The following is a 16,750-nucleotide window of genomic DNA, read 5'->3' as shown; positions in this document are numbered from 1 at the left end:
CGTAGAAATTACTGTTGTGGAGAACCAGAACTACTAATTTACTGTCTTACAACCAAAGCCTCAATTGCCCCTCCCTTCACCCTGACTCTCTCTTTCTGTTTTCTAAACATTTGAGAAGTTGGGTGTAGAAAGGCAAAAAAAAGGCCCTACACACGCAGCCCCTGTTTGCTAGCAACATAGTCGGAACTCTAATGTAAGCTTCTATATATCAGACTCCCTCTGCCTGTGGCTAAAAACAAAACAAAACGAAACAAAAACAGAAAAACACCATCACTGTAATCAAGTAGTAAATAACTGGCTGGCTGCATGATCCAGAATTCTGTATCCTCAGCTCTGTTTTCTGGTTTTTGACTAGGACTTCCCCCATTTGCTCTTTTCAGTGTCCTAGCCACTACGTCACCCACATCAGGAAAGTTTGCCAGCAATTAGTTACAAGGTAGAGAAAGTCCTGTTGGTGGGTGATGTGGACACAGGAGATTGAAAAATAAGAGGAGACTATTGCTCTCAGACCCATCACAAATGAAGAACTGAAGGCACCCAAGTAATAGTGTACTTACTAATAACCCTCTGATACACCATCATCTCTACCACTGAACCACTGATCCTGTGTTTAAAAAACAACTTACCTTGTTCATCTTCTCTCTCATTTTTCATGGTAGACATTTGTTCTATGGAAGGCAATGTCTTCAAAATGCTTTACTACTTTTCTTTTCTTTTCTTTTTTTGAGACAGGGTATTGCTCTGCTGCCCAGGCTTCGGTGCAGTGTGTAGGATGTAGTGGCAGGATCTCGGCCCCCTGTAACCTTTGCTCCCTGGGCTCAAGAGATCCTCCTGCCTCAGCCCACTAGGTAACTGGGGCTAGAGGCGTACACCATCATGCCCGGCTAATTTTTGTATTTTTAGTAGAGACTGGATTTTTCCACAGTGCCCAGGCTGGTCTCAAACTCCTAAGCTCAAACTCATCTACCTGCATAGGCCTCCCAAAGTGCTGGAATTACAGGTGTGAGCCACTGCACCCAGCCAAAATACTTTACTTCTAATAGTTTTATGCAAAGAAGGAATGAACATAGGCAAATAGAGCACATATTTGTCCAAATTCACTTCTTCAGTATTCTGATCTTTGACCCCAAATTGTCAACATTAACTTTAATCACTGGCTTTTTTAAGTAAAAAAAAAAAAAAAAAGTACCAATTAATTCCTCGGGAAACATCTGTTAAACCACAGATGACATGCCATATCATACTTCGGAAATATGGAATATCATGGAGGGTGGACAAAGTCGAAATAACCATTGAGACTATCTGAAGCAAAAGATACAATGCAAGAAAATAAACTGATTTTTTAAAAATACTGTGGCAGGCAGACTGCATATGAAGTCTCGTGTTAAAAGAGAATTCAAGCTAAAAAAATTTATTTTGCATTTGTTACCAAAAAATGAGGGTTTTGTATTAATCAAATGCCCTCCTCCAAAGAAATTTAATGCACTGTCTTAAGAATACAAGTGATTTGGAGAGAGAGCGCACAGCTGTTGAAAAGTCTATGAATACCAATCAAGTTTTTTTCATAAAGGAGACAATATAAAGCAAGAGAAGAGAATTTTTATCCCTATCACAGATTTCAAGCTTCAAGTTCAGTTGAGAAGTAATGGTGCAAGTCTTCAAGCATCCAATTCCATAAGAAGTGAACAGATCCTTCAGTCTTACCCATAGGTCTGTTTCTGTCCCTGAGGTCCCTGTGGCTGGGGTGTCGATAGGAGTCCCTGTAGTGGTGGGCAATGGCCATGTCATCCAAACGGTAATGCTGAGGTGGAGGTGGGGTGGGGTGAGGCAGGCCATTGGGCTGGTAGGACAAGCCGTTATTTGGACTGTACCGCTGGCCTGGGCTAATAGTGCACGGTCGCTTGCTTGGATGTTCTGAGTGCAAAGGCTCTCTGTCAAAGCCATTTTCTTTGGTTCTAAGGGGGAAAAAACAAGAGTTTATTTCATCATCTATTCAGAAACCAGCACATTTCAGTCACTCATATTTGAGCTACGAATAAAAAACAGAATATTTTTTATTGGCCAGAAACCTTATAAACTCAGCTTCCCAGAAAACATATGGGAATTCACTGAGACCCATGCCAAGACCTTATGGATCACAAGCCTGCAGACAGGAGAAAATGCTTCACTTCTCATCAAATTAGCAAATATCTTTTCAGTTGAAGTTCATGTGGTTAAGTTACAAACAAGAGGAAAGTCAAGTCACCTGTAGGTAACATTTTCACTCAAAAAACAGTGCTTGATTTCTAATGAGTTGCCTTAAGACCAACTGTATTTGATAAAGATTCACCAAAGTAAAACATCACCACTCTCTCCATGAACACTTAAGGTACACCTATTCCACTTGATATCTGACTTTTCAGAGATCTAAGAACTGTGCTGTCCAATACAGTAGCTATATGTTGTTGTTTAACCTAAAATGTAAGTTACTTAAAATTAAATAAAGTTTAAAATTCAGTTCTTCAGTATCAATAGCCACATTTCATGTGCTCAACAGCTATGTGTGGCCAGTGGCTTCAGTACTGGACTGCACAGATATGTAACATTTCCATCATCACAAAAAGTTCTATAGGAAAGTAAGGATCAAACTGAGCAAACGCAGTATGCAATGCAATGTCTGGGACGCTGACATTATCTTGAGTCACCAAGGGTTAGCAAATACTTCTCATTGTCCCATACAGTATACCCTTGAAATAATCAGCAGTTGTACAGAGCTACCCTGGAGTACAAGGAAGATCTAGGTCAACCTCCTTAAAGTTGAGGAAACACATACCCAGAGAGCTGGTATATCCTGTCTGGGGTTATCAGGTCAAACGGCAGGACAGGAACACCCTGAGGACACATCATAGTGTGATGAACTCTGAACTTGGCTTTCAGAATGAATGCATTCTATAAATAACCTGATAACTAGTCACAATTCCTTGACTCTCAAACAAAGTAGGACTAAATAAATAATTTCTGGCTGTATATATTTCTATGGCTTAGAGACTAGCCCCTAATATACTCAATAAGATAGAAACAAACCACATTCAACTTTGACTGTAATCACAGCTCCCAAACTTACTTTTTACTTACAAGACCAGCATTCTATCTCTAGACTGGCGGTAACATCTATTTTCCCAGGGACATTTCCTCATAAGAATTCTATCAGTTCACAGTGGCTACAGACTTCTACATGCCTTTTTGATTTTCGATAGTATAACAACACCATGGAGACACTTTTTCTACTTTCCCAGCATCTAGTGACAGTCTTTGATAATACCATAGGAATCCAGGTGGAAACTGAATCAATCGACAACAGAGATTACCAGGGGCAACAGGATTCTACAATAAACTGCCCTTTATGCCCATTTAGGGTGGAGCCCGGTGACAATTCATACATACCAGGTTGAGAAGAATAAAGGACTAAGAGACAGAAGGTATACGCATAGAAAGAACTGAGGGTAAATCTTCAGAGTTTAATGTTAAAGAACATGTCCCCTACATACTAAGAAAGATGCACTGTTCTGGAGAGGGCAGGGACCCTTAGGACTCAGCCATGTGATCTCTAGGTACTCAACTTTCTGGCTCCAGTATTCTGCTCTGTAAAATGGGACTAATAGGAAACAACACTTGTAAAAACAAATTAAGGGGCAACCTAATTTATACTTTACCCTATCTCAGGCTTCTTTTTCCCCCCAGCTCCTCAATAACAGAAGCTGTAAACTATTAGAGAAAGAAAATAAATGCCCTTTAAAAACTCTACATGAGGCAGGGCACGGTGGCTCACAAGCCTGCTTTGGAAGCCTGAGGCGGGTGGATCACCTGAGGTCAGGAGTTTGAGATTAGCTTGGCAACATGGTGAAACCTTGCCTCCACTAAAAAGAAAAAAAAATAGCCGTGTATAGTGGTGCATGCCTGCAGTCCCAGCTACTCAAGAGGCTGAGGTAGGAGAATCACTTAAACCTGAGAGGCAGAGGTTGCAGTGAGCCGAGATCGTGCCACTGTACAACAGCCTGAGTGCTAACAGCAAAATTCTTCCACTCCCCACCAAAAAAAGAACTGAGGGTAAATCTGTAGAACTTAATGTTAAAGAACATGCCCACTACATACTAAGAGGGATACACCATTCTAGAGACAAAAAACTGGCCAATATTCGAAATGACGGCAAATCGTGGGCCCCAAGGGAATGGCAGTCAGGAGTCCTAATGCCGCTCCCATCAAAGTATGTGTCTATACTAAAACATACGGACTTCTTACATATTAATCATTGATATCAGATGAAAATATCCACATAACTCAGACATTACCTAATTGCATTGCTTTAAAATAATTTTTAAAGTGAGACATTCTAGATACTGATTTATCTTCTAAGAGAATACCTATGTGATTCTAATCTGTATTTGCATATCCTACAAATTTCTGAATAATACACTTCAATATTCAATGCATATTATCAGCATAAATCAGCTAGAAAATACTGAGGACTATTGGTAGCTCTGAACATAATGCTAACACAGCACCTACCTTACCGGCGGTGTGGTGAAAAGAGCACTGGACTGGGAATCAAGAGACCTGAGATCTAGTCCTGGCTCTCCCATGACTAGCTGTGTGACCTTGGACAAGTCAGTTAACCTCTCTGGACCTCAGTTTATTTATCTGTAAAATGAAAGGGCTGGACTAGATCAATGGTTTTCAAACTGGGCCACCAGAGGTGCTTAAGGGATTCTGTAGGCAATGAAGAACCTTTTCTCCAAACAATCAAGATTTTCAAGATTTAAAGTGACAGAGGAACTCGATTCTTATTATGTTTCAATAATCAGGATTCCACCTAAGATTTCATTTTTAAAGGAAAAAGTCTGTGGCTAAAATCAAGTTTGAAAACCACTGGACTAGATGATTTCTGCAGTCCCTTCTAGTTTGCAAACTCTGCAATTCAAGTATTCTATATTTACAGCTAAGTGCCATAGTTATGCAGATCAAAACACACAGCGCTGACAGTTCTCTGGCCAAACCATAAGAACCTAAGGCAACCACCTTGGTCAAGTTCTCTGTTCCTTGCTTTGAACAATTTATTATTTATACCTTGTTTTTTGTGCAAACATTAGAAAATATTCTCTTATCTTAGTGCAGTTCCTATAGCATTTCTAAATAATGACACATCTTTCTTTGATCCATTTGGGTCAAACCACCCCAACTTCTAGTTTTCTTTCTTCTTAATCAATGAAAGCAACGACAACATTGGGATAATTTTTACAATGTTTAATTGGTTAGATACGCTATTTATCTTCATCCTTAGACGAACCCTTTGGTCAGTGCTATTACTTCAAACACCCAATTAAATGGGAGGAAAAACACATTTTTTTTTCCTAAAGTAAGGGCAGTAATGTCCTAAAAGGCAGGCTAGAACTTTAGTCTGCTCTCTCACTTTAGTCGGGTCTTACTGTCCTATCCTGGGGCCCATCACCCTGCTGGCCCTACTGAAATAATAAAGCTCATCACCTCACAGGGGCAGTTTACATTTTAACAGTCAAACATGAAAACTTGCAGGGGTGTAGTGGCTCATGCCTATAGTCCTGGCACTTTGGAAGGCTCAGGGGGAAAAACTGTTTGAGCCCAGGAGTCTGAGACCAGCCTGGGCAACACAGTGAGACCCTGTCTCTACAAAAAATCAAAAAGTTGGCTGGGCATGGTGATGTACACCTGTGGTCCTAGCTACTCAGGAGGCTGGGGCAGAAGGATCACTTGAGCCCTAGAGATCAAGGCTGCAGTGAGCTGTGATCACATCACTGCACTCTAGCCTGAGCAATGGAGTGAGACCCTGTCTCAAAAAAAAGGTTCGGGGGCTGGGGAGAAGAAAACAAAAATTTTCACTACCCACAAGAATAAAGCTATGAAGGGTCTCTCTGGTGCTTCCTGAAATTACTAATGTCTACTTATAAGGCCAATTGTATTCAAAGGATATATGTTCAGAAGGGTAACTCAAACAATGAAATTGCCATTTGTCTGTCTGCTTCTTAGAAATGACTGCAAGTATCTATATTTCATTTGCTTGGGTGAACTCCATATTTGCATTCTTTGTTGCCCTTTTCAATGTATTAGGCAAAATTAGTAAACACTTTTCATTGTCCCATACCAGTATTCTCTCGAAGTAACTCAAATTCTACTAGAAACCTGAAGTGAGAAGTCTGTTATGTCTCAAGGATTTCTGAAAGGCTTGTTTTTTAAGTTAAGAAGTCTACCTGAGGATGTTCTATCTCCTTACCAGGAGACACTTTCCTCAACACAATCTAACCACTTCAGCATTTAGCTCACACTCACTTCTCTCTTGAGGTTTAATGTTCTAAGGGCAAGGGGCCCTTCGGACTCAGCTGTGTGACTTCCAGTTATTCAACTTTTTGGCTTCAGTATTCTGCTCAGTAAAATGGGACTAATAGGAAAGTACACTTGTAAAAACAAATTAAGAGGCAACCAAATTTTTACCTTATCCTAACTAAGGCTCTTTTTTTTTTTTTTTTTTCCAGCTCTTCAAAAACAGAAGCTTTAAACAATTAGACAAAGAAAATAAACGACCTTTAAAAACTCTACATGAGTCTGGGTGTGGTGCTCATGCCTGTACTCCCAGCACTTTGGGAGGCTGAGGCGGGCGGATCACTTGAGGTCAGAAGCTCGAGATCAGCCTGGCCAACATAGTGAAACCCGGTCTGTAGTTTAAAAAAAAAAAAAGACCGGCATGGTGGAGCTCAAGTGCCTGTAGTCCCAGCTACTTGGGAGGCTGAAGCTGGAGACTTTCTTAAATCCGGGACACGGAGGTTGCAGTGAGCCAAGATTGTGCCACTGCACTCCAGCCTAGATGACAGAGCAGGAGTTTATCTCAAGGAAAAATTAAAGTAAATAAAAACAAAAACTCTACATGAAATATTTTTAAAATGATGATTAACTAGTGTGTGTTGGTAATCCCTTAGTAACATTTATATAAAACTGTGTAACATTCAAGGAACAGGGAAGTATGAAAAAAATCCATTATAAAATCATGACAATAAGTAGAACAAGAGGATAAATCTCCCACATGGCAGAAGCGGGTTTATAGTTTTTTCTCTAGATTAAGTTTTTTTTTTAATGTGAGGAAATACCACTATAAATATTGTTTTGGGGGAAGGCAAATTGGTAGAGCACAATAAACCTAGAGAGGAAGAAACTTAAACTCTAATCTTCGTCCTGTTATTTATTTCAATTACATGTCTTACACACTCACTTATCTGAGTTTCAACAGATATTTCACAAGTCCAAAGTGGCCTCGTTTCTCTTTTGCTTTCTGTACCATCTTCTACCTAGTCACCCAAGTAGAAACTTGAAGTCACTCTTCAACCTTCTTTTCCAAATCCAAGCCCTGCTGCTGATCTCAAGCATATCTACACGGGTCCTTCCTTCCTGTCCCAGGATACCGTTGCCTTGGCCCTATCCCACCAAGATCCCTCTTTGCCAGCATCCCCCAGAGCCACGGGCCCCCAGATTTGTTTGCTGTTTGTCTCAACAGTCCAGCCAAGTCCCATCCCTAGACTGTAGCTCCTTGAAAAATGAGCAGGAATGAGACACTGGGTCTAAAATTCCTTTGAGACCAGATGTTGAGGACTTACTTTATTTTACTCTTATATTTTAGATGTCTGTATCTAAATCTTAGGAAGATAGTTCTACTAAACACAGACCAAAGACACTAAAGACATCAAACACACCTTCCTCTCTTTTTCTAACAAGTGCAGTTTGTTAACATTGCCATAGAAGGACCAGACATTGAATCAAGGAAAGGAAAATCTCTCTCATCATCATATTTTCAACACATAATTCAGCAAAAGATCTCTTCAGAAACTGTTAGGAAACAGGTGACTGTAGAAAAGAATTTCACATAATATACTTTTATTGGTACTGAAAAAGGTACTGAAACAAAATACATTACAGACTCCCCAGCCTCCTTAAAAAGAAAATCAAACCTAATTCTTCATGACAACCTGCAATGGTTTCTCTGTTTTGCTATCACTCTGGAGGGAGTAGGACATTTAGATGATGAAGAACAGAGAGCTGAATGCCACAGGACCATCACTATAGGGCCATATGGAGAGAAGCACCTTTAACCTCTCCATCGCTAAACAACCACGTAGGAGTGAGAACTTTCTGAGCAGTGTGCTAATACCTTTAGAAGTAAATAAGAGGCATGTGGGTACTTGCTACTCCAGACACACAAACCTGATGCTCAGACCTTCAAGGACTGCAATACGCAGGTTGGAGGAGCCATCTGAGCCTCCCCTCTAGCAGCGAGAAGGCGGAATGCTTCTGTCACGTGTCTGAAGCTGACCATCTGCTCAGCAGTTAGGCTGTCTGTTACTGGCTGTTCCCCTTGCCTTTTTTAATCTCTGCCACTGCTGAAGTATTCAATTTCTGCTGCTCCTGCTGTTTGGAACTCTGCTTTCTTATTCGAATCTGTCATCTGTATGTTTCTATTGGAGCCCTCCAGTTTTTTCTGGTCAGTGAACCAATCACGGCATTTGGTTCCTGGGCTGTCCGTGGCTGTTTTTATTGTATTTCAGAAATGCATTTTTTAACCAAATAAATAAATAAAGATGCCTGGGGGAGAGACCATTTAATACACTACTAAAAAGGACTGCATTAAGTTTGATTTGAATTATTTGTTCGATAGTGGTTTATGTTTTGTTTGCAGTGTTTTGCTTTGCTTTAGGTCTCCAGAATGTGTATTGCTCTAACCTGCACTTCAGTGGCAGTACAATGATGAGAGAAACATGGTCCCTCGACCTTCCACAAGATTATGATTTAGAACAGACTTTAATTTTTTACCATTAAAATGATTTAATTGGAGCTACAAGGATTCTATACTTTCATACAGATCATGTATACAGAAGGTATCATTAAAGACCGAACAAAAGTAGTATGGGAGATAAGAGTGGGAGATTACTCCAGAATGTGCACTCAGGACAGAGGTTTTGGAGTCACACGGAGTCGGCTTCAAACTGTGGTTCTACTGTTTGCTGGCCATATGAACTCAAGAGGCTTAATCCTCTAAGAGCCTCAGTGTTTCTGCCTGCAAAATGGGAGATGACTATCTCAAAGTGATGGAGAGGACTATAGGAAACAATCTAAGAAAAGACCCTAACATGAAGTTGGCATTCAGTAAGTTAATCAAAGCACTTTGTTTTCAAGCAGGGGCATTCAGAGGCTGATGGTACAGAATCATGGCTACGAGAGCACGGGTGTTTGAGTCTGAAAACCTAGAGTTAGAATCCCATCAGGGCCTCTGACAAGCCATGTGCCTTCATACACATTACTTGACCTTCTTGAATTTATGTCATAGGATTGTGAAGAAAGAAGTGCTATATGTTAATCTCAATTATTTAGCACAGGGCCCGGCATACCTAAAGTGCTCAGTAAATAGAACCATTATTATAATATTCATAGTGGAAAAGCTCTCACTCAAATAGTAGATATTGAGTTAGGCTGGGAGGTACTAATAGAAATTATGACATATAAGAACTAGGAAAAAGAGCAGAAACTATCAGCTGGAATCAGACAAAGACATGAGGAGTATGCAGTAAAGTTAGACCCTAACGGAACAGCAAGAAATCAGGCTAACAAGTTAAAGTTGAATGTAGAGAGAATAAAATATCCTCTATAACTCTGTTATCTTTAATATATAAATGTAATTTTGTGGCCAGGAACAGTGGCTCATGCCTGTAATCCCAGTACTTCAGGAGGCTAAGGCAGGTTGATCACCTGAGGTCAGGAGTTCGAGGCCAGCCTGGCCAAGATGGCGAAACCCCGTCTCTACTAAAAATACAAAAAATTAGGCTGGGCACAGTGACTCACACCTGTTATCCAAGCACTTTGGGTGGTCAAGGTGGGCAGGTCATGAGGTCAGGAGTTTGAGACCAGCCTGGCCAAAATAGTGAAACCCCATCTCTACTAAAGATACAAAAATTAGCCAGGCATGGTGGCACACACCTGTAATCCCAGTTACTCGGGAGGCTGAGGCAGGAGAATTGCTTGAACCTGGGAGGCAGAGGTTTCAGTGAGCCAAGATCACACCATTGCACTCCAACCTGGGTGATAGAGCTATAATCTGTTTCAAATTAAAAAAAAAAAATTTTTAAAAGCCAGGTGTGGTGGCAGGCTCCTGATATCCCAGCTACTCAGGAGGCTAAGACAGGAAAATCTCTTGAAACTGGGAGACAGAGGTTGAAGTGAGCCAAGATCACTCACTCCAGTCTGAGCAACAAGAGCAAAACTCTTTCTCAAAATAAACAAATAAAATAAATAAATATAATTTTATTTTATTTCACTGGAAGGCCTCCCAATTGATGTGACTAATATTTTGAAAACCCACTCTTTGCAACTATGGAATACCTAATATATGCAACACAAACTAGAATGTATAAATGTGATATAAAATCCCTGCATTTTTCAATAGAATACTGAATGCAGTAGGTTATAAAATTTTAATTCTTATTTGCAAATTAACCCTACAATTCCTTGTAAAGTGTATTTATCTTTTCTTTTAGAATGACAAAAATAGTGAATTATCCTTCATTTTACAGAAACAAAAAAGTGGACCTATTTGGTTTAGTTGGTGTGTACTGTCATGACCAATCTTACAAATACAACCAACATGATTTCAAAATGACTGCCTTCTGACCCTCCAACATTTACCATTTGCTAACCGACCCATTCAGCTAGGAACACACGCTGGCTGTGGCTCTTCCATAGTTAAAAAGATATATAAAACTTCAGAATGTTATACTATGGTATCTACCCACTTAAGCAACTATAGAAAATAAATGAGGGAAAGTAAGGTGAAAAAACTCAACTCAATTCTTAGTTGAGTTTCCTTATTTAAATTCTGCACATTAAAACATATTTTGTGCAACTGGAAGATTTCAAGTATGCAAATATGCTTGTTTCTTCACTAAGAAGCTCTGCAACTTTAGGCAAATTCTTTGGGTGTTAGCTTGTGCATGAATAAAGAGACAGGGGCCAGCTGGGTGTGGTGGCACACACCTGTAGTCCTAGCTACTCGAGAGCCTGAGACAGCAGGCTCACCTGAGACCAGGAGTTTGAGACCAACCTGTGCAACATAGTGAGACCCTGTCTTAAAAAAACAAAAAAGCATACAGAGAACATCCCATAAGCAAATCCATAAATTTAAAGCATGTGTAATTTGTTTTTCTTTTGGTATGAAATGTAAAAAGGCAGGATGTGGTGGCTCATGCCTGTAATCCCAACACTTTGGGAGGCTGAGGTGGAAGGATCACATGAGTCCAGGAGTTCAAGAGCAGCCTGGGTGACATGGCAAGACCATGCTTCAAAAAAACAAGTGGGGGGGGCAGGTGGAGGGCTGGTGCCTAGTATATCCATAAGCTCCCTCCTAGCTGACAAAATATGTAATTCTATAATTCTAAAGTTCAAGCAAGTCTTTTTACAGAATAATGTCTAATTCTTAAAGAAGGAGGAAATGCCTATTAATCCAACTACATGGCCATTGTATTGAAAGTTTAAAAATGTTAAACTGAGAGTAATGTAAAGTATAATGACATTAAAATAATGATATATAAGAAGGGGATTAATACTTAGCCATCAATCACTTGAGACAGTAGGGGGAACAAAATGGGAATCAAATCAACAATGTTACCCATACAAAACCAAAGATTATTTGATTTGATTTCTTAAGCAAGAAAAACCCTGAATCAGAAAAGTAGCAACACAGGTGAGAACACAATACTAAAGGCAAATTAGATCAAAAAGCTGTGATACCAAATCTCTGAGAAAAGTAAGACAGCAATGATAATCATCGTAACACAATTATTTTCTTTAAATCGTAATAATTTTAAACCTTTCTGCAGTCTCAAAGAAAGGAAGCATTATCTAACAGTTCTTTTCCCTCCTCCTACACAAATGAGCTGTGTCTTTATGAGCCACCATGGTTCTCTAAGCAGAGCCTTAGCTTCTACTCTCTATCTGTGAGAGTGTTCATTTCATTTACATGGCTCCAAAAGAAAGATCATATTCCTTTCTTCAGCATCTCCCGCCACTGAATGGTAAAAGAATAAAGGTCTACTATAAATAACTGACTTTTACATATTAAAGGATAGAAATCAGAATTTTTGACTCACTTTCCCTAATATTTTAGAAAAGAAATGACAATTTTATAATAAAAATTGTCTTGTTCTACTTTGGGTTCTACAATATTCTCTCACAGACCTACAAGTTCAGTATACTTGTTTAGAGACACTCCCTAGAGCTGTTTTTAAAAGAAAGTAGAAAACATTTCACTGTTCCATAGAGGAAAAAAAAAAAGAAAGATTTCATAGACTTCCTTAGAGTACTCATTTCTCTGTAAATAACAATAACGTTTTAAAAAAGAAAAAAAAACATTACCAGTGACAATCATATTTAAGGACGAGAAGAAAGTTAAATTTGTGAAAACCCATCCCTGAAACACGTGATGACTGTTTAGTACATTAACTCAGCAATTGTCACAGAATTAAAGCCCCCAAAGTTGTAAACAAAATATAGAGCGTTCTTTTGTTCATGACATGTCATGAACAAATTACCAAAATGTGTTTTCTCCTCAGGTGTCAGTTTTTCCCTCTTTTAGTGACTGATGGCTCCCAGTGTTATTACAGAAACAGATTGATCTTTTTAATGAGCCAGTTTAATAGACTCCAAAATCTCACCGTGGCTGCTCATCCATGTCAGACCATATGCACCAACAAAACATTCAGTAAAACAAAAAAAGCTCTGCTGTCAGACAGCTCCATACTCTATAAAATTTCATATAGTAGATCTGGATATACAGATAAATAACCAGAGAAGAGGAAAATGCATATGCAAACAAGATGCAGAAAATATATGCAAAAAGAAAAAATACTGTAGAGGCCCATATTTTCTTGGCTCTGATCAAATCCCCACAAGATACAAATGTATTTACACAACATATTCTCATTACCCTTCCTCCTAACTCTAAGGAAACCAACCCATTTGCCATCTTTGCAATATAATGTATACTTCAGGGCTCCGTTTGATAAAGAATGTTCCATCCAAAGATTAACCATGTGAACTCCGACTCTGGCAACCGTCCATGAAAAACCAAAGGGAAAATCAGACCAAAGACTCTTTTTAGGAGAGTTCTACCTGACTGAATGCATACACCAATGCATGCACAGCAATGGAGCATCAAAACAACAATGCTGGGCATCTGTGGAATTTAAGATGAAGTTTTCATATCAATGTTAACATATTTCCCAGCACTTACCTTAGGACTGTCCAAGGATAATCTAAAGTCACAGTACATTCAAATATAAAATACTGGAAAAGAGCTAGTGGGAAAATAGCTGGAAATATAGAGAAATGAATGAAACAGATTTTCACATTCCCTGTTATGGTTATTTAGCAATTAGGAATGCCCGAATAAGTTGTGTCCATTTTCAATTTTGCCTACAGAATCATCTCTACATTTATCTTAGCTATCAAAATATTTCTCTGTTACACTCTCCCCTGCCCCAATAACCCTAAATAAATTTCCTTCTTCTCAATTTTCCATCCAGTCTCTCTTTCATTCTTTTATTATGTAATCCTGGAAACATGGAGCTAAAATACCTCAGTATCTGTATGTCATACTTATTTCCTGCAGGGTAAACGGGTTCAGGTCAAACAGGAATGCACATACATACCATCTATCTTTGAGCCACCTCTTGATTTTCAGCATCATGTGGACAGGCCACTCAAGCAACAGGATTAAGCAGTTCCCCTTAAAAGCTAAAGTACTAAGTGCTCTATTTCACTCTTAAATATGACCAAGAAAATATGATTTGCAAGAATAAGAAAGTAGCTCTCTTTGTAGATCATATATGAAGGTAAGCATACAATATGTCAAAAGTAGACTAATATTTAACTATTTGCTTTAGGAATTTTAAACTATTAAGAGGTTCTATGTCAAGAGGAGCAAAATTCCAGAGATTGTAGAATAAAACTGCTTAACAGAGGATTATGTAATAACAGTATGTAAACTGGCTGGCTTTTAAATAACATTCTGATTTGCAAAGCAGCTAATACATTTAAGGATAGCTAAGTCGGTCACAAATAGATGTCTCTGAGAAGCTTCAAATATCTTAAGCTCCTATGAATGTGGAACATAACTGTGCCAGTGTCAACCTCACAAAGGCTGTTACACCCATGCCTGATGAAATGCAGAAAAAGAGGATAGATAAGCAGAGAAAGAAAGTAAAGTGCATGATAAATAAGTTTTTGAATATAGTTTCACTGTAAAATTCTCTATATTTCACAAATACTCTGCAAAATGATGCTAATAAGACTTTGCATCCCTATACTAGAAGATAATTATATGAGGATGAAGTAGTCACAAAAATTATTTTAATACAGTACATGGGAAATTTCATTTGCATACTTTATTCAACAAGTACTCTGTAGAGTTTAATGGAGAAGTGGTTTTATTTTACATTTCTTAGAATTCTCAGTTATGAGAGCATGGCATCTGACAGAACAGTATCTAACAAGTAAAATTTTCAGCAAAAATACCATCTATTGTTTCTACTGTATATCTTCACTCAGTTCACCTAGTGTCCCAGAAGTTTTCTTTTAGTTCATATACAAACCAAAACAAATAGCTACTGTACTATATTAAGAAATACATACAAACAAACTTCAAAACCATTGCATTTTAAGGAAACTAGGACCAGCAAATTTCAGAATATTGAAAGGTAAAATATGTGATTGGGTTGAACTACACAATAAATGAGAATTTTAATACTGACATGTCTAAGAGCCATCAGTGGTACTTGACAAATCTGAAAATCATTTATCTTCATCATTTAGCTTTAACATTACAATAGAAAAGATCAATCTACACAAAAGCCAAACTGTCACAGGCCAGATATTCAAAACTCTGTAAAATCCCAGGCCAGAGCCAGATTCCCAAGATGGCCACAATGGCTTATTGTTATTATTCAAGACACATAGGTCAGCAGGTTAATTATGACATGAATCATGTTTCCTCATGCCTCAGGTAGGAGAAAAAGGCCACAGTTTGTCTAGGCTCCTCCTCCCTCTCACCTGTCTGGAGTTCGCCTCTTCCCGTTTTCGTTCACATCGAGAAGCAGCTCTGAGGAGTCAACAGGTGAGGTGGTGCTGGCATCCAGAAGCAGCTGTTCATGCTGGGCGAGGTACTGGGCAGGGTTCTGTTTGGCCAGTCTTGCGCAGTGGAGGAGCTCACGCTGCAGCAGGGGCAAGTTGGCCTGCAAGGGCAAGAAAGGAATGAGAGGAAGGACTGAAAGGCTTCTTCTGCCCTGTTGACTTACTCTGCTTTCCGAATACTGGAGCAGAGTATGCAACAGAGCTAAATCAAAGGCCAAATGAATGCCATGGGCTGTAACTACAAGCACAGATCTCAGCACTGGGCTACCACGTGCCCAGATTGTCCCAAGTGTGATGTGACTGACCCTTGTAGATCACTTTACCTCTCTTTTATTTCTTCACTGATAACATTGCGAGTGGCACATTATTTTTAAGGTCTCTTTATACACAAATGTATATTCTACGGGATGGGAGAACCTAGTTCTATCCATAAGAACTTTTGTTCTCCACAGGGAAGATTGAGGGTATACAAAATATAAACACAGTCAAATTAATCTCAGAATGGGTTTCTTGACACATTCAATTTTGTATCTAGTGATTCACAAAGGTCAAGTAGGCTAATCCTAGAATATATCTTTAGTCAACTACTAACTTCAAATAAAAATATAATTAAAATTATAGGCATGAACATAGAGATTATTCTTCATAGTCATCAAGTTCATACAACATTTAGGTACTGGCCTGGGTATGGTCATATATCCCAGTTGGAATTAATGCATAAAGCAGTATATACTAGTAGTCTACAAAAGTGATCTGCCTCCTTTGTATCAGCCTTATTCTAAGGAATTAATACACACACACACACACACACACACACACACACACACACAACTTCTAATGTTAGAAAAAATCCGGTATACTGGTCACTCTTCCTCCTCAGCTAGGCCAGAACCTTGAATAAAGAACAGGCTGGTTGATAGGCTGATGGGTAATTCTGGCAATCTCAAATGTAATAAAAGAGAAAGAGGCAATGTCACACGTATTAAGGCATTAAAATGAAAACCTAAGAAGGCATTTTACTCCGAACTTACTTCGACATTATAAAGCCAGACTGTCATTGCTTTCTCTCTTATTTTTATTATTGTTTGGGGAGGGGCGGTAAGGAAGAGGGAAGGAGAGGATATTGGGAAAAGTGAACAGCACTCATCCCCAGTAACAATTCCAGGAAAGATCAATCACATAAATCTCTTTGCAACTTGAAGATTTTATTTGTAGGAACCAGGTGCCATGTACACCAATTAATCCATCAGGTAGAAAAGCATTTCTGACTCCAACAGAGGTCCCGGCTGCCTCAATCTTTGGGCCCAAGAGCCTTAAAAAATAGCCCTCTAGAGAATCATGGACAGGAACTATGGCTGGCTACTTGGACCTCAAATTCATCTTTTTTTCCCTTCAGTGCTCCTTATTTCTTTATGTAGAACCAAGTTTCTACCTATATCATTTTCCTTTCCTCTGAAGAACTCCTTTAACATTTTTTTTTTCTACTTTAAGTTTCAGGATACAAGTGCGGAATGTGTAG

The 16,750-nt window shown here is 39.0% G+C and overlaps 1 protein-coding gene across 14 annotated transcripts in view; it reads right to left on the bottom strand.

The window, feature by feature from the left end:
- The window catches only part of RUNX1T1 (RUNX1 partner transcriptional co-repressor 1), a 146,475-nt gene that overhangs the window by 32,546 nt on the left and 97,179 nt on the right, over positions 1-16,750 (bottom strand). For all 14 annotated transcript variants that reach the window (XM_078352710.1, XM_078352715.1, XM_078352704.1 and 11 more), the window contains 2 exons: positions 15,151-15,332; positions 1,705-1,955 (listed from right to left, as the gene is read on the bottom strand). In XM_078352710.1, the coding sequence (XP_078208836.1) occupies positions 1,705-1,955; positions 15,151-15,332 (433 nt within the window). The remainder of the gene's footprint in view (positions 1-1,704; positions 1,956-15,150; positions 15,333-16,750) is intronic.

The sequence above is a fragment of the Callithrix jacchus genome, chromosome 16 (assembly GCF_049354715.1).
Source record: "Callithrix jacchus isolate 240 chromosome 16, calJac240_pri, whole genome shotgun sequence".
Lineage (NCBI taxonomy): Eukaryota > Metazoa > Chordata > Mammalia > Primates > Cebidae > Callithrix > Callithrix jacchus.
The sequence above is the reverse complement of the archived record's forward strand: the minus strand, read 5'-3'. Positions and strand labels throughout refer to the sequence as shown.